General features: G+C 41.2%; 1 protein-coding gene and 1 long non-coding RNA gene across 9 annotated transcripts in view; one reads left to right on the forward strand and one right to left on the reverse strand.

Annotated features, from left to right (window-relative positions):
- JAKMIP1 (janus kinase and microtubule interacting protein 1) overlaps positions 1-17,985 on the forward strand; it is a 203,322-nt gene that overhangs the window by 102,832 nt on the left and 82,505 nt on the right. For all 8 annotated transcript variants that reach the window (XM_077280118.1, XM_077280114.1, XM_077280115.1 and 5 more), the window contains 3 exons: positions 13,233-13,457; positions 13,592-13,711; positions 17,628-17,774. In XM_077280118.1, the coding sequence (XP_077136233.1) occupies positions 13,233-13,457; positions 13,592-13,711; positions 17,628-17,774 (492 nt within the window). The remainder of the gene's footprint in view (positions 1-13,232; positions 13,458-13,591; positions 13,712-17,627; positions 17,775-17,985) is intronic.
- LOC143793280 (uncharacterized) lies at positions 184-10,736 on the reverse strand. The gene is made up of 3 exons (XR_013220105.1): positions 10,659-10,736; positions 10,484-10,575; positions 184-313 (listed from the first exon to the last, which is right to left on the reverse strand). It is a non-coding gene; the product is annotated as an uncharacterized LOC143793280 (long non-coding RNA).

The raw sequence follows: 17,985 nt of genomic DNA on the forward strand, positions 1-17,985 counted from the left end.
ATATTTTAGACTGTTTGCCTCGTGCAAGTGATTGACCATGTCAGGTGAACATCTGAATGGTTTTTTTGTGGATTCAGACGGGAGCTCTCGGTGAGAAAAGGTGGCTTCATTCCTGCCTTGGTTGGTGGTTTGAACAGTGACCAAAATCAGGTAGACCTCCAAAATATAAATAAGAAATTGGAAAAGTTAACATGTCTACTGGACGCCGCACAAACCATCCACATGTCGGCATTCCCCCAATGCTTTCTTCACTGTGACGTTGAGCCACGGTGTCCAGGCGCGAGTTTGGTTTAGCTTGAAAGGGAGGCATGGTCTGTGAAAAAAAAAAAAAAAAAAAGGCATTCTTAGGCAAGAAAAAAACTCTCCACGTGTCGCAAACCACATTCTCTCAATCAGCAATTTATAAAAGTTGCTAAGTATGACCTAAATAAAGGAATGTGCACAGACTACTTTGTGGACTTCAAGTTACAAAAGGTTCCAAAATTAATGTAGAAAAATCACCATAAATAAAAAATGATTTCTTCCTTTTAGAATCTAATCAGGATCTTTGAAAGATTTTGATCCATTTTTAGCGTAAAGGTGTTTTGCTCATAGGTCATAGGCTGAGTAACAGCCTGCTGGCGTGAACACAAAAGTGTTAAAATCTAAATGAATAAATAAATGCAGATCTTTTCTTGAGCTGTTGTTGAATTATTTTTATCATGTTATGGAAACCAAAGGCGTCTGCTACTATCTATTAATGAAAAAATGGGCCCATGCGGGTTTTAAAATGCACGAAAAAATGTATATTCACCTACTGGACCATCACTCCTTACTGCTCCTGGCTTCTCCCGCTGATCTATTGAATCCCTGCAGTCATGTTCCGTCTGAGAACCAGGGTGGATAAAAAACAATGTTTTTAAAAAAAAAAAAAAAAAAAAAAATCGGATTTTTTTTATTTAAATCGGATTTTTTTGAATAAACTGCTTTTTGAGGAAAATATTTTACCATCCAAAGGTTCTTCCATCATGAGATAAAGCTGAGTTGTTTAACTCAGTAGAATAAAGGCTGTATATGTGTAACATTCACAATGCCATGCTCTTCCAGAAGTTTCTGTAGGATTAGTGGGCAGTTTCTCTCCTATATTATCACAGACGCTCGCTTTACTTACGCAGTTCTCAAAACTGAATTTGACTCCGCAGAGGTCCCAGCCTCTTCTTCACGGCAAAAATGTTACAACATGAACAGAGTTGAGAAAAAGACCTTAATCCTATTGTTCTACAAACCTATGAATACAGAATCAACCCCTTCAGTGCCAAGTCCAAGAAGTTAGTAGTAAATAGTAAAAGAAAAGTACCGCACACTCAAAGTTGATATGATGCAAAAAGGTAAATGCCAGATTTATTAACACAAAAAAATGTCAACAATTGCCACTGTGTAGGTTTGTAGTGAGGAAACCCAACGTTTCGACCCTCCCGGGTCTTATTCATGGGGTTACTTCACTCTTTTGTTACACATACATAGGGGTGGCAGTGTTGGTAGGCAAGACAAAGGTCCTTTACAGTATAACCTTGTAAGTCCAATAGTAGCTTCTATAAAACAGGCCAGGGGGTCCTGTATGGGGTAAGCTGCAGCAAAGTGAGGGGTCCTTAAAGTGGATCTGTTAGCAGCTCCTCTGGCATGCGTAGAAGGGTCCTGTACAGGGTGAATAGTAGCCTGTAGGGCTGTCCTGTTCTGTACAGCGTCCTGGGATCAGCGGCGCATCCCGCGCCCAGCTGTATGGTCCTGGAGAGTGGGTGACCCACTCTCCAGGACCATACAGCTGGGCGCGGGATGCGCCGCTGATCCCAGGACGCTGTACAGAACAGGACAGCCCTACAGGCTACTATTCACCCTGTACAGGACCCTTCTACGCATGCCAGAGGAGCTGCTAACAGATCCACTTTAAGGACCCCTCACTTTGCTGCAGCTTACCCCATACAGGACCCCCTGGCCTGTTTTATAGAAGCTACTATTGGACTTACAAGGTTATACTGTAAAGGACCTTTGTCTTGCCTACCAACACTGCCACCCCTATGTATGTGTAACAAAAGAGTGAAGTAACCCCATGAATAAGACCCGGGAGGGTCGAAACGTTGGGTTTCCTCACTACAAACCTACACAGTGGCAATTGTTGACATTTTTTTGTGTTAATAAATCTGGCATTTACCTTTTTGCATCATATCAACTTTGAGTGTGCGGTACTTTTCTTTTACTATTGACTTGACCACACGGTCCGATTTACCAGCACCTCCACAACTCTTGACCAGAGTGCACACCATTACCCGCTCTAAAGTCCAAGAAGTTAGACAATATGTTTCTGATTGTTTGGAGTGGAATAGATCTGCACAACACAAGAAGAATGTGAATCGAAGTGTGAGGAGGAGGAAGGGCAAGCAGACAAGAAAATGAAAGTGAAACTTTGAGCACAATACTGCAGCATAGCCACAGACAGACAAGTCTGGATCTGTTTGTGTGTACGATCTGAGGTTTATTACATTCTTCCCTTATAATGGCAGCAGGCCGTAAAAGAGACCCAGTTTGGGAATATTTTAATGAAGCTCCTTCGCCTATCGGTAAGGCAGGCATGCGTGTAAAATGCAAACGATGCAACAAAGAGATGCAAGGCCTGGTGGCGCGAATGAGGCAACATCATGAGAAGTGCGGTGATGAAGATGACCAAAGAAACACTTCTGAACAGGCAGGATCTTCAGGTTGGTAAACATTTTTATTGAATCCTATTTCTAAAGACTGAACTGTCATGTGTGAGAAAAATTATATTTCTTATTATTACTGCATGTTATTGTCATTTGGTACAGTTATGAAGAAAAACAAATATTCCTTTTGGGGCAGGGGTAGTGATGTGTTGTGTACAATAAGCAGAAATTGTATAAACAATAAAATAACAGCATTGACTTTTTTTGTTTAGGGGAATTCATGGATTCTGGAAACTATCCACCTCCAAGATCACCATCATCCTGTTCTACAGTTTCAGAGTTACCCATCCAGGATAGTGCTTCATTAGCAGCAGCATCATCATCAGACACCCACAGCCACATATCACCATCACCCAAAAGGAAGAAAAAACCTTTACCTCCTGGAACCACCATAGATAGGTTTGTGATAAGAACTAGCAGATTAGAAAAAGAGTTGATTGATGAAAAAATTGCCCAGTTTATTTATGCAACGAACTCTTCTTTCCGTCTGACTGAGAACCCACATTTCATTAATATGGTTCAGTCACTGAGACCAGGATACAGTCCACCCAGCAGAGCTGATGTTGCAGGGAAACTGCTGGATCAAGTGTATGACAGAGAAATGGAGCAATGTGCAACAGCTCTGGAGGGTAAAATTGTTAACCTAAGTATTGATGGGTGGAGTAATGTCCACAATTATCCTATTGTATGTGCTTGTATAACAACAGAAGAAGGTAAAGTCTTCCTTGCACAAACAACTGATACGTCAGGAAATGCACACACAGCAGAATACTTACAAGAAGTGGCAGTAAAAGCTATAACGACATGTGAACAAAAATTCAAATGTCTAGTACGCAGTTTGGTCACTGACAATGCTGCAAACGTATCCAAGATGAGAAGAGATTTAGAAGAGCAGGGAGGGAATACAAAGCTGCTAATAACACATGGTTGCAGTGCTCATTTGCTGCACCTCTTAGCCAAAGACTTAAGTGTTCCAGAAATAAAGGCTAATGTTGTTGAAATTGCTAAATACTTCCGTAATAATCATTTTGCTGCAGCAGCTCTGAAAAGGATGGGTGGAACCAAGCTAACGCTCCCACAAGATGTTAGATGGAACTCTGTGGTGGACTGTTTTGAGCAGTATATCAAAAACTGGCCTATTCTGATGACACTTTGTGAAGAAAATCGAGATAAAATAGATGGCACTGTCGCGGCCAAAATCCTCAACATTGGGCTTAAGAGAAATGTTGAACATATGCTGAGCTTCCTGAAACCCATCTCTCAAGCTTTAAACAAAATACAGAAAAATAGCTGTTTTATTGCGGATGCTGTTGAAATTTGGAAGGAACTGAGTGAACACTTAAAAACAGAACTACACATGGACAGAATTAAATTACAAGCAGTAAACAAACGAATGGGACAAGCACTGACTCCAGCTCATTTTTTGGCAAATATTGTCAATATCCAATATCGGGGTCAAAACCTAAGTGCTGAGGAAGAGGAGTTGGCTATGACATGGGTATCCAGCAATCATCCATCTTTAATGCCAACTATAATAAACTTCAGAGCTAAGGGGGAACCATTCAAGAAATATATGTTTGCTGAAGATATTTTAAGGAAGGTCACACCAGTAAACTGGTGGAAGTCACTTAAGCGCTTGGATTTAGAGACTGTTCAAGTAATGATTTCACTTTTAACAGCAGTAGCTTCTTCTGCAGGCGGTGAAAGAATATTCTCTTCCTTTGGACTCATTCATTCTAAATTGAGAAATCGGTTGGGACCCAATAAAGCAGGAAAGCTTGTTTTTCTTTTCCAGATTATGAATAGGAACAAAGAAGAAGATGACAAGTGAGCTACAGAGGACAGCAGGGACAGTAGTATTTACGTTTTTCATGTGTCGGCTGGGCTGACAGTCTGTTTCTTAAAATATATATATATATATATATATATATATATATATATATATATATATATATATATATATATATATATATATATATATATATATTTTGTTTAGCCAAATTAGTTAACAAACATGGATGTTTGTTTAAGCAAATAACTTTTGCTGTAATGTTGTTATTGTTTCAGTTGAATAAATCTATTTTAATTGTTATTAAGGTCAGGATTATTTTTCTCCTTCCTAAGTACAACAGAACAGTGGTGTCCAAATATGAATGATTAACCCATTATACTGGGGAGAAAAAAGTAATATAAAAAGTGATTCTAAAAATCTTCATCTACTTGCATGTTAAAGTAGCAAGAACTAGTTTAGGTAGAAACTTTGATTTAAATCACTGATTTAAATCAAGCCTTACTGACTAGTGATTTAAATCAAATCCACCCTGCTGAGAACTGTCTATTTATTAAAACTTGGATGGAGGTGACCTCTGCAGCCAATCACTTGACACTTTCCTCCAGAAGAGAATGCTAGGAGAGCAGAGGAGCAGTGAAGGTTCTGTACGTGAGAATGGCCACTACGTTTTAAAGAGAACCTGTCAAAAGTGGCCAGTCTTCTTTTTCTTTTTTTTTTTTTTATTCTTGCTGCTTCCCTGAGGCTTTAACTTTTATTTTATTTTTTTTTTAATATGGACCTTTTTTATTTTGTACGCTCTATATTCTTTTTTTTTTTTTTAATGTCTGTACCAAGGGGCCACTGCTCACAAAGTAAAGGGGTTGATCCATGCAGGATCCCTGCAGGACGCAGGCGCGAGATTCTGGGGCCGTAACTGACGCTGATGGAGGTGGTAAGTATTACAATGAGGGCAGGGATTTCTTTCAGGCACCACACCCCCCCAGAACCTGGAAGAAATCATTCACATAAAGGAACATAACATTTTTCAGCAACAAGACCACTAATATGAGGCCTACAGGTAGGACTAGTGGAACATTCCTATTACCTGTATGCCCATATTGATTCCATTCTGACGTTCAGCGTAATAGTACGCCCATGTCAGAATCCCTCCCTTTGATGTTGGCTCCGGCGCCGAGCCAACATCTTTCCCGACACATGTCTACTGTTTTCCAGTGCATGATATGTTAAAACCAATGGTGTCGTTCAAAAGTACAACTCGTCCCTTAAAAAAAACAAGCCCTCTCATGGCCATTTTGACCGAAAAATAGAAAAGTTATGGCCCTGGGAAGTAGAGGAGCAAAAAAACCTCCGTCGTTAAGGAGTTAATAGGTCATATATGTCTCAGGGGGTGACATTCACTTTAAAAAAAAAAAAATAAAATAAAATACTATGCCCCAATCTAAGGCTGGGTGTACACGACAACATGCGGAGTGACGCCAGCCTTATGTCTTTTTCCTCCTCCTTTCTTCATTCATTTAGCAGTTGTTTTTTTTTTTTACATTTTTGGAGAATTTTGCGCTGAACGGCCAAACCATCTGGCATGGTGTTTTATACACGGCAACTGGAAAATTACAGTGTGAGGCTGATAAATTCTGCATCTGTTGTTTCCCATCTATGAGCCGCGCAAAACAGTCATTTTATAATAAAATTGCTTATGTAGCGGCGAGAATTCTCCAGCGCCCTTGTGAAGCGATCAGAATTTTAAGTAGTTTCTAAAACCATGTGCACAGATGTAGGTGACCCCGGCGTTATAATTGTTATATCGAGAGAGCGCTCTGGACGGCAGCTAAAATGGTCACAAATATGAGCAAACAATAGAATGTGATAAAATAAATAAAAAGATGATAAAAACAATCCTTGTTCAATCCCACATAAACCGATGTCGTTCAACACCAATGGAGCCTCAGCTCTGTAATGGGCAAGGAATTATGTGAGTATTGGTTATTTTATTTATTTGATCACATTTTATGAGATTTTAAAAAATATGACAATGTCCTTTTAAAAATGCTTAATAATAATTAAAAAATAAACAAAACAATTGCTTGCGATTGACTCCTGGGTATGTCTCTACTGATTTTTTTTTTTTTTTTTTTTTTTTTTTTTTTAAAGCAATTTGTCAGTAGTTTTTGCAGTGGACAAGTTCCAAAAATTCTGTGTGCACGTACCCTAAAGAAGCCCTGCTGGAAAGACCTAGATAAGGCTGCCTGCCTGCAGCTGCCACTAGAGGGAGCATGGAGTTTTCAGATATTCCTGGCATAGTCTATGGATATGTGAAGAATGTTGGCAGGAAGCAAAATAGCCTCATCATAATGAATAATGAATGCTATCTTTATTTGCATAATAATATTCTTCCCAGATATACTGTACAGAATAAGAGGTCTTTTAACTTCCATATTACTATATTATATGAGTCCTTTTTCACATTGCACCATAGTAAGGTAATGGGAGACTACAGTTTGAGTAACCAGAAAAAAATTCCAATTTTTTATGTTAAATGTGTTTTTTCTAAATGTTATCAATATATAAAATAAATACATAAATCTTGAAATTTTCACACAGGCTACTAGGCCTTGTATTAACCTCCAACCTCCTATGAGGCACATGGAAATTAGCAGCAGTAGATTCTCAGTCATTTGTAATCCTGACTCTGATGATAATGAGACTGCTGAAAATCTGTGCAGAACAGGAAGAATTAATCTACTTAAAGTGCCTGTGATTTGGGAAATTAAAAAAAAAAATACAGTGTAGTTTTAAAAACCTGTTTTGGGGTATGTGCACAAGATGTCTTTTAAACTTTGGCAAACCCGCCGAGTTTTTCAAGTAGATGGCGCATCTGGAAATCGCCAGCTGCATTTTTATTCTGAATCCTTTTTTTTTCCCCAAGTATTTGCGGTGAACTTTTGTGCCAGCGTCACCATCATTATTTATTTATTTATTTATTTTATACTTGGTCATGGCCGAAAGTGTTGGCACTAGTGTTGAGCATTCCGATACCGCAAGTATCGGGTATCGGCCGATACTTGCGGGTATCGGAATTCCGATACCGAGATCCGATACTTTTGTGGTATCGGGTATCGGTATCGAAACAACATTAATGTGTAAAATAAAGAATTAAAATAAAAAATAGGGATATACTCACCTCTCCGACGCAGCCTGCACCTTACCGAGGGAACCGGCAGCCTTCTTTGCTTAAAATGCGCGTGTTTACTGCCTTCCGTGACATCACGGCTTGTGATTGGTCGCGTGCCGCCCATGTGGCCGCGACGCGACCAATCACAGCAAGCCGTGACGTAATTTTCAGGTCCTGAATGCCTAATTCTGCATTCAGGACCTGAAAATTACGTCACGGCTTGCTGTGATTGGTCGCGTCGCGGTCACATGGGCGGCACGCAGCCAATCACAAGCCGTGACGTAATTTTAAAATGCGCGCGTTTCCTGCCTCCCGTGACGTCACGGCTTGTGATTGGTCGCGTCGCCCATGTGACCGCGACGCGACCAATCACAAGCCGTAACGTAATTTTAAAATGCTGAATGCCTAGAATTAGGCATTCAGGACCTGAAAATTACGTCACGGCTTGCTGTGATTGGTCGCGTCGCGGCCACATGGGCGGCACGCGACCAATCACAAGCCGTGACGTCACGGAAGGCAGTAAACGCGCGCATTTTAAGCAAAGAACGCTGCCGGTTCCCTCGGTGAGGTCCAGGCTGCGTCGGAGAGGTGAGTATAGCAATATTTTTTATTTTAATTCTTTATTTTACACATTAATATGGATCCCAGGGCCTGAAGGAGAGTTTCCTCTCCTTCAGACCCTGGGAACCATCAGGGATACCGTCCGATACTTGAGTCCCATTGACTTGTATTGGTATCGGGTATCGGATTAGATCCGATACTTTGCCGGTATCGGCCGATACTTTCCGATACCGATACTTTCAAGTATCGGACGGTATCGCTCAACACTAGTTGGCACCCTTTATAATTGTTCCAGAAAAAGTATTTCTCACAGAAAATAATGTACGTGAGTACCGTAAGCCAAAATCCTTCTGGGAAAGTATCTTGTGGACAGATGAGACCAAGATGAAGCTTTTTGGTAAAGCTCATCATTCTACTGTTTACTCCAAATGGAATGAAGCCTACAAAGAAAAGAACACCGTACCTACAGTCAAATATGGTGGAGGTTCAAAGATGTTTTGGGGTTATTTTGCTGCCTCTGGCTCTGAGTGTCTTGACTGTGTGTGCAAGGTATCATTAAATTTGAAGACTACCAAAGAATTTTGGGTTGCAGTGTAGTGCCCAGTGTCACAAAGCTGGGTTGTCATCCTAGGTCATGGGTCTTCCAGCAGGACAATGACCCCAAACATACTTCAAAATGCATGGATTGATGGAAACAGAGGTTTGAAGTGGCCGGCAATGAGTCCGGATCTAAATCCCATTGAACACTTGTAGAGAGATCTTAAAATTACTGTTGGGAGAAGGCGCCTTCAAATATGTGAAGCGACTAATAAGTTAATAGAGCTGTCAGTAAATTTAACTCACCGGAGCTGTCTTAGCAGGAGTTAAACAAGCAGTAGCTATGGTGTCATTGTCCCAGCACCCCTGAGGATGCCACAATGTAGTGAAACCTAGGGAGATGGGGTGGTTTGTAAGGGTTAATTTAGATACTCACTCAGAGAAACATGAACTAAATTGTGAGGTCACACTTCAGGCATCTCACTCACATATTTGCAGAAACTGCATACTTAACGGAAATCTGTCATTTGGTTTTTGCTATGTAATCTGATAGCATGATGTGGGGCAGAGATCCTGATTCCAGTGATGTATCACTTACTAGACTGGTTCAGTTTTGATACAATCCCTATTTTTTTCTGCTGTAGATGTAGCAGTGCTCAGAATGCTGAGCTGTGTATAACCCCACCCACACCCCCAATTGGCTGTTTCCTGTGTGCACTGTACATTGTCAATGGTGGGGGCGGGTTACAAAGATTAGCCTAAAAGCCTGGCATGTGACACCTAGTCCAGTAGTTATCATCTTCATCTGATAAAACGACAATAAACATCCCAAGTACATGACACATCCCTGGAATCAGGCTCTCTTGCCTTATATTATGCTGCTCTTAGAATAAATACCAAACACTTGTGGTCAGATTTCCTTCAAAGGAAAGCTGTCTGGTCACCCAAGCCTTCCAAACCATCACCATAAGATTAAATTATCTTATTATTGCATTACAACAAAGTCCTCGATGTCCTACACCAACACTTCTAAAAGTGCAACTCCTCTGCCACTATTTAGACTGGACCAGTCTGACTGGATGTCACTTTCCATAGACTAATCTGGCTTCAGTTCCTGTGACCATGGCGTCCCTGGTGTGATTGATGCTTTTCCCTACAGTACACGTTATTCCAGCTCTGCTGCCTATCTTTTGCATGTGCGTGTCGTTTGCCATAAGCATCCTGGCAGTCACACCAGCAGCACACTCTCCGCTGGCTTCAGGAGCTTAGGGCAGATGAAAAGTTAATAACTAAAAATTTTAATTTTGGAAAACAAATAACAATTTGGTAAAAGTAGCAACTGAAATTGATCATAAAAATTCAGTTTCTCACGCAGATCAGTGTGTATGTGTGATCGCAGACGAACAAAACCCCCATCCCCACTCCTCCATTCATCCAACTGAGCATTTCTTCTTACTGGGCCACCTCTATTTCAAGTAGTACATGCAACATTGGTCCCTTTTTTTTTTTTTTTAACTTGATTCTAAGTACCAGAAGTGGGATCCGCATCTATCGGACATCATAGCATAACCTGTGGACATGCTGCCATAAAAGCCAGAGATGGGCATCCGCCTTTAACATTTCCCTGGTGGTCCAGGGTGTATTTTTTTTTTCACATAAACCTGTTTGTAATAAACCGTCTTTACTGACTTTGACGAGGATCTTGTGACGTCGGTGACCGCCCCTCGTTATCCGCGTCCTCGCTCTGCAGTCATCTCCGGAGGATGAGTATAAATTGTGTTCTGTAATAAATCATGTGGCATTGTAACTCCTGCCAACCAGAGGGGGTCGGGGGCCCTGACTTGGCACCGGTTTAGGGACAGACCTCGTATTGAGAATGAAGGAGAACTGATTTACAGACCGTCATTTGCAGAACTGAGTACATCCCCCAGCGTTCTCCCGTCACAATGGCCGGTCGCCATGACGACTGCCTGTTACTTTGGACACTGTTCCATGACTCCTACAAATTTTAGAAGTCGGAATGTCTGATTTCTTTCTGCTCTATAGGGGTTAAAGTGTGGCTCCATATAACATGCAAAATGTGAAATCACTACTGAGTTTATACCGATCTCGTTACATCGGCTCTTAGGACTCGTTCAGGCGTCCGATTTTTCACGTTTGAGTTCTACCTATGTTCTTCAAGGATAGAATTTGTATCTAGTTTATTCTATGGGGCACATACCTTCTACATCTGATTTTTTTTTTTCTTTTTTGTGGACCAAGCATTTTCTTCGCCAATTCAAGTCTACGGGTCCATAAATACAATTGGACTGCACTCTGATACCATCCATGTGCTGTCCATTTTCATGGATGGTAAAAGATGGGGAAACTTTTTGTTTCAAATCCAAAAGAAATTAATACCGATCCATGCACCCAAAACCCAACTGGCGGCATACATGTCTGGTGGCTGGAAAGGGTTAAAACATTGACCTGTACTTCAAGACCACAACAAATTTTTTAGCTACTTTTTTTTTTAATAATAATTTTATTATTATGTATTTTTATTTATTTTTTTAAAGAGGTTGTCCACCACTGGTGAAAGGGTTAAAATCCACAAAGAATCCTAAAAAATGAATAGAAAATTAAGAAAACCTGTAGAAAATAATAATTTTAAATTAAAGGGAATCTGTCACCCCCAAAATCCAACGGTGAGCTAAGCCCAGCTGCAGGGACTCGTACATATTTTTCGAGCACGCCAAAGTCGCTCGGTTAGCACCAGAGCATGCTGAGATAACACCTTATCCGAGCATGTTCGATCACTGATGGGCAGCATTTTATCGACCAAGAGGAGCTGAGCAGATTAATATCTAGGTTTGTGGGAAAACATTCAGGTTAATGTGTGTTTCATTTATTAAAATCCCTTCTTCTCAAAGCTTAGGAGTCCAGTGGGTGGTCATTATCCGGATTGACCGCTACTTCTTTATATGTACCTGTAGGGAAGGGGGTGCCAGTCAATTATTAGATCTTCCTAAAATGTGTAGGGATTTTAATAAATAAAATACAACTTAGGCCGAGTTCATACAGATGTAAGACAAAAAAAAAACCTGTCGGTCAAGTTCGCACATTGTGGACATAATTGGCTTTATGTGCGGCTCGGTGAGCAAGTTTCATCAGTGTGCGGATCCAGTTTTCTTGCATTTTTGTTCAGTGCCTGTTTTCGCCATCCATTTGTCATCTGTTTGACTTATACTAAAAAAAAAACTATTCCACGCTGCTAGCAATCAGTGAAACTCATACGGCACATGGGTGCAACATGGACGGCATCTGCATGCTGTGCTTGTTTTTTATTTTTTTATAGAAAAAAAGGAAGAAAGAAAGGACAATAGAATAACGTGTTTTAACTTGCTGCCTCTAAATCGCACCTTATTTGTGAGCTGACTCGTTTGCTTTAGTTGTACAATTTCAATTCCCCAAAAGTTGGTACAGTAAAATGTAAAGAAACCAAGAATACAATAATTGAGAAATCTTATAGACCTATTTTATTCACACCTGAACATAGAACACAGATCATAAGGTGAACGTTGGGCATTTTTCCACTTCAGTTGAAAAAATCAACTTGTTTAGTAATTGATGGCAGCAAAACATCTAAAAAAGGGGAAAAAAAAATTTGGGACAAGGTTGTCAAAAGGCTGTTAAAGTGGTACTAAGGGAAAACAGCCGGAGGGTCAATTTTAAAATGTCAACAGAAATGTGTATAAAAAAGAGCATGTTATAGAGGCAGAGTCTCTCTAAAGAAAAGATGGTCGTAAGTTCATCAATTAATGAACTGCATGTAAAAGTTGTGGAACAATTAAAAAAAAAAAAAATGTTTTAATAAATATTAATTTGCAAAGACTTTTAATATCCCACCATCTACAGTGCATAATATCATGAAATACTAAATCTCATTCTTCCCACATTAATAAGACTCTTCTTCACTGCCTCCTGAACTCACCATTCACTTTTTAGGGAAAAACGGTCCAATTCATCTTGATCAGATTGGTATCAGGTCCGACCTCCTGTTATTGCCCATTGAGAGCCGAGGTAGGAGGAGCAGTGAGGAAACAGACTGAGTGAAGCACAAAAAGGTTGTGCTGAGCTTTCTAGCAAGTCTTTTACCTCACCCCAGAGATGGAGTCACATCTACACTGATTAATACTTCTGTATATTGTCCTCCATTCTGCTGCTGCTTATCTGTGTGCAAACTAAGGAATAAAGAGTGGGAATCCCTCTCTGTGCGCTGTGTATGGGAGACTGTATAGTCTCTCCCACTAGCTCTGAGACAATTGCAAATTAAAAGTTATGAACAAGATTAGTCGACCAAACTGGGAACAGATTCTGAATGGGGAATCATTACATTATACATTAAGTCAATTCTTCTTCTGGATTAATGTAACACTTCTTGTTCTTATCCTTTCAGATGGATGAAATTAAAAGCAAGGAACGGGTAATCCTGGCACAGGAGAAAGAGCTGGGGGTACAGGCCGGTCACACACAGAAATTGCTTCTGCAGAAAGAAGCTCTGGATGAGCAGTTGGTGCAGGCGAAGGAAGCGGAGAGGTACCACAGCAGTCCCAAGAAAGAGCTTCCCACCGGCGTTGCAGACATCTCAGAACTCATGGCGCACACTGTAAAAGTAAAGGAGGCAAGTAAAAGACAGTTACCTCTACGATAGGTCCGAACTGTAGATCAGTGGAGAATAAATAAGATATTGTGAGGCTCACAAGGCATTCTTCGGCAAATTTCACCCAACAGGATATTCTTTTGCCCCATTTCCAGGATCAACATATCGATGACCGAGACCTGAGGAGGTTCCAGTTAAAGATTGCCGAGCTGTATGCGGTCATCAGGAAATTGGAAGATAGAAATACCCTGCTGTCTGATGAACGGAACGAGCTGGTATGTGACTGGACCTCACTGTTTTATGAGAAAATCGTAAAAAATGCTTTAAAAAGGTTGAAAGGTTAAAAGCCTATGATTTTTTGATTCGTTTTTTTACTCTGCGTATTTTCTAAAAAAATGCAAATAGCCTATTTTACTTAAAGGGATCCTGTCAGCAGGATTGTGCACAGTAACCTACAGACAGTGTCAGGTCGGCGCCGTTATACTGATTACAATGATACCTGGGTGATGAAATCCGTCTTGTGGTTGTTGTTTAATCTTTATTTGTAGTTTTCAGTTAATGAGATTCTCGTGCTCTGGGGCGGCCTGTGGGTGATATGTGGGTGATATGTGGGCAGGGATGTGGGTGATATGTGGGCGGGGCTGTGGGTGATATGTTGGCGGGGCTGTGAGTGATATGTGGGCGGGGCTGTGGGTGATGTGGCCGGGGCTGTGGGTGATATGTGGGCGGGGCTGTGGGTGATATGTGGGCGGGGCTGTGAGTGATATGTGGGCGGGGCTGTGGGTGGGACTGTGGGTGATATGTGGGTGGGGCTTTATGTGGTGCTCTGCCTACATATGCATCTGTATGGCTTATGACAGGTCAGTGACCTGCTCCTTATTTAACATACTGATTTATCTTATTGTTTTGAAAAAGAAAAGAAAAATTATATTCATCATGCAGGCGCCGGAGGTGAACCGATAAATGCTACTACGCAAATGCCGATGGCGCCATCTTAGTGGAGACAATTTTTTTTTTTTCCTGTATCAAAATAGCACCGGTGATGGCACCTGTGCAGTAGCATCCAACGTGTTCAAAATTTTGCTACCGCGCAGGTGCGGCCAGCGCAGTTATGAGGAAGAATTTTTTTTTTTTCTTAGCAAATTCATATCACTAAATAAAATGAATATATGGTTATTATAGATCCAATCATGCTGCAGCGCAGGCGCCTGTATGATGAATGCCTTATTGTTAAAAAAATATCTATCTATAATTAGTTAGTATGTAATCTAGGGGGCAGGTGAGTGAGGGATCAGTTAAGGTACCGTCACACTAGGCGATATCGCCAGCAATCCGTGACGTTGCAGCGACCTGGATGGCGATATCGCTGTATTTGACACGCAGCAGCGATCTGGATCCCGCTGTGAAATTGCTGGTCGCTGCTAGAAGGTCTGCACATTATTTGGTCGCTAGGTCGCCGTGTATCGCCGTGTTTGACAGCAAAAGCGACGATACCAGCGATATTTTACACTGGTAACCAGGGTAAACATCGGGTTACTAAGCGCAGGGCCGCGCTTAGTAACCCGATGTTTACCCTGGTTACCAGCGTAAAAGTTAAAAAAACAAACAGTACATACTCACCTGCGCGTCTCCCAGTGTCTGCTTCCTGCTCTGACTGAGATCCGGCCCTAAAGTGAAAGTGAAAGCGGTGCGGTGACGTCACCGCTGTGCTGTTAGGGCCGGAGCTCAGTCAGCGTCAGGATGCAGAGGCTGGGGGACGCGCAGGTGAGCATGTACTGTTTGTTTTTTTAACTTTTACGCTGGTAACCAGGGTAAACATCGGGTTACTAAGCGCGGCCCTGCGCTTAGCAACCCGATGTTTACCCTGGTTACCCGGGGACCTCGGCATCGCTGGTCGCTGGAGAGCGGTCTGTGTGACAGCTCTCCAGCGACCACACAGCGACGCAGCAGCGATCGGCATTGCTGTCGCTATCGCTGCAGCGTCGCTTAGTGTGACGGTACCTTTACCTGTCAGAAGCCATGTAGATGAATACCTAATCAGAGAACACATGAAGACGCCCACAGGCCGCCCCGGAGCACGAGCATATCATTAACTGAAAACTGAAAATAAAGATTAAACAACAACCACAAGTCGAAATTCATCAACCAGGTATCATTATAATCAGTATAACGGCGCCTACCTGACGCTGTCTGTAGGTTACTGAGCACAATCCTGCTGACAGGTTCCCTTTAATGGGTGCTGGAAATCTGCAACATGAAAACTTGCTCATCTTGGGAACATAGCCTTACTGATATATTTAATTGCTGCTGATTGATTTTCTACTGCCATGTTAGGATTTACTTACTTATGGGATCACACTGACTTTATAGGGTTTTTTTTATTTTGGCAATAAAAAAAAAAAAAAAAAAAAAAAGCTAATTGAAAAAGTCTAGTGATTTCAGTATAGTATCACCCTCAAATCAATCCCTAATAATATCTTCAGTATAAGGGTTCATTTTTGGGCTAGCACTGTAAAGGAGTGCTTAAGCCGGTGACATTGTTTGTCACGTGAGCGCTGCGGCCTGTCAGTGAAGGCGTTCCCAGTTCCATCTAGAGGAAGTGTGACAGCTGCAGCCCATCAGCAAGCGATGATGGGCCGCAGCATTCACATGACAATGTCACATGATTTTTAAATCTGCAGTACCTCAATGCTGCACATTTTCATGTATTTTACTCCTTGCAGTATCTTAGGTTAAATTTAAGACCAACTCTATTTAGATCTGTATGTAATAAACACAGATTTTAATTCTGCCTGCAATGGACCTGTGGTAAAATCTGCCGTAGAAAACTTGTTTGTGTGCTCATGCCCTAATCTTACTATCCTTATACCGGTGTCATTATCACCTGACTCAGGCAGATTTGTATCCTTGAATGTTCCTAATACATGACTGCAAGCGGAGATCGTAGAAGACAGAGAAATCACCTTTTGCATTAAATGTATGAAAATGTGAATATGAAAGTTTATGAAACAAGCAAGTCCACTGGTCGTACAGCGACGGCATCACATGATTCACAAGACCACTGCAGCCAATCAATGGTCTGAGCGGTCGCATGTCATACTCCACTTATTTCCTCTCATGCGCTTTCCTCCTCATCTCTTGCCCGTTTTCTCTTCTTTGTCTACTTTCCATAAGACTTTAGATGCTTTCCCCTCCCCAGTGCAGATCTGTGTTACAACCCCCTCCTAGCTGTTATCTCTAACACTGAAAGAAGAGGGGTCCTGAGAGCTGTCAGAAATGAGCAGGAGCTCGGATTTATTTTTTTCATAATTTTTACAGATCACTCCGCTAGATAAAGGATGGATGCAACAAAGTGACGAAAAATTTAGAAAAATACGTTACGGGAACCTGTCATTGAATTCTTGCTGCCCGAGCCGCAGCTGGCATAGATCATACACTGGTTATTATTGCAGTCGTGTATGTGTGAAAAGTCGGCCGGTAACCAGGCAAGTTTCCGGTGGCTCTTTCCCACCATGATCCCTTTGACACCTATGGAGAGACCAGTCAATCATGTGTAGAGGAGCAGGAAGAAACCGCCAGGGGCGCCATGCTCTGACTAGTCAGCCGAAACGCTAAGGCCCCAACCAATTTTTAAAACGTATACAACTACAAAAAGGCGTCCGCTGTCTGATTTTTGCCGCCTGAGGCTCGGGTAACATGAATCAGATGAAAGATTCACTTTAACTATAAATTGAGAAAAACCTCTCATCTAGTGATAATAAATGCGTGACAAAAAGGCCATTGATTAGCTGCAGTGGTCTCGTTAACGATGTCATGCCATCACCGTAGGACCAGTGGACTTGTTTTTTTTCATAATCTTTCATATATTAAATGCTAACATACAGTATGTACTGCAAGGTGATTCTTACAATGTCCACAACTAAACTTGGGCAAGGCTCTTAAATTGCAGATATGATCTAAAAATGACAAAAAATTTTAAAAAATTACGCTTGAGATTTGCTGAGGCGAAAACAACAATAATGTTGGAGTGCTTCATGAAAAAATCAGCTTGGTCCTTTATGGGTTCATAGTCTCTAAAAGTGCCCTGAACCTAAAATGTTCTGAAATCTAATTTATCCCATATATTATTTGTTCATGTTGTGCTTTTGTTTTTAACTATTGGATTTTTTTTCTTCCCTTTTTTGGTTATAGCTGAAACGCGTCCGTGAGACGGAAGCACAGCTTAAGCCTTTGGTTGAAAAGAATAGAAGGATGTCCAAAAAGCACGAGGACACTTTACAGACGATACAGAGGATGGAAGAAAAAATCAAGGCCTTATCGAGGGATAATGCAGAAATGGTAAAAAAAGGAAAACCACCGACCATCAGTAGGAGGAATATCGTCGTATATTCAGAGTATAGTAAAATTCTGATAGTCCAGCGTCCTCTGGGTCAATAGAAATATCAGTATCTTACAAACATACATTTACGTAAACACGCGAGTCAGATAATGTCCTGTAAAGGGTTGGGTTGGATTTACACACATCACTTTTTTTGACCGCATAGGCCAT

The sequence above is a fragment of the Ranitomeya variabilis genome, chromosome 1 (genome assembly GCF_051348905.1).
Source record: "Ranitomeya variabilis isolate aRanVar5 chromosome 1, aRanVar5.hap1, whole genome shotgun sequence".
Classification (NCBI taxonomy): domain Eukaryota; kingdom Metazoa; phylum Chordata; class Amphibia; order Anura; family Dendrobatidae; genus Ranitomeya; species Ranitomeya variabilis.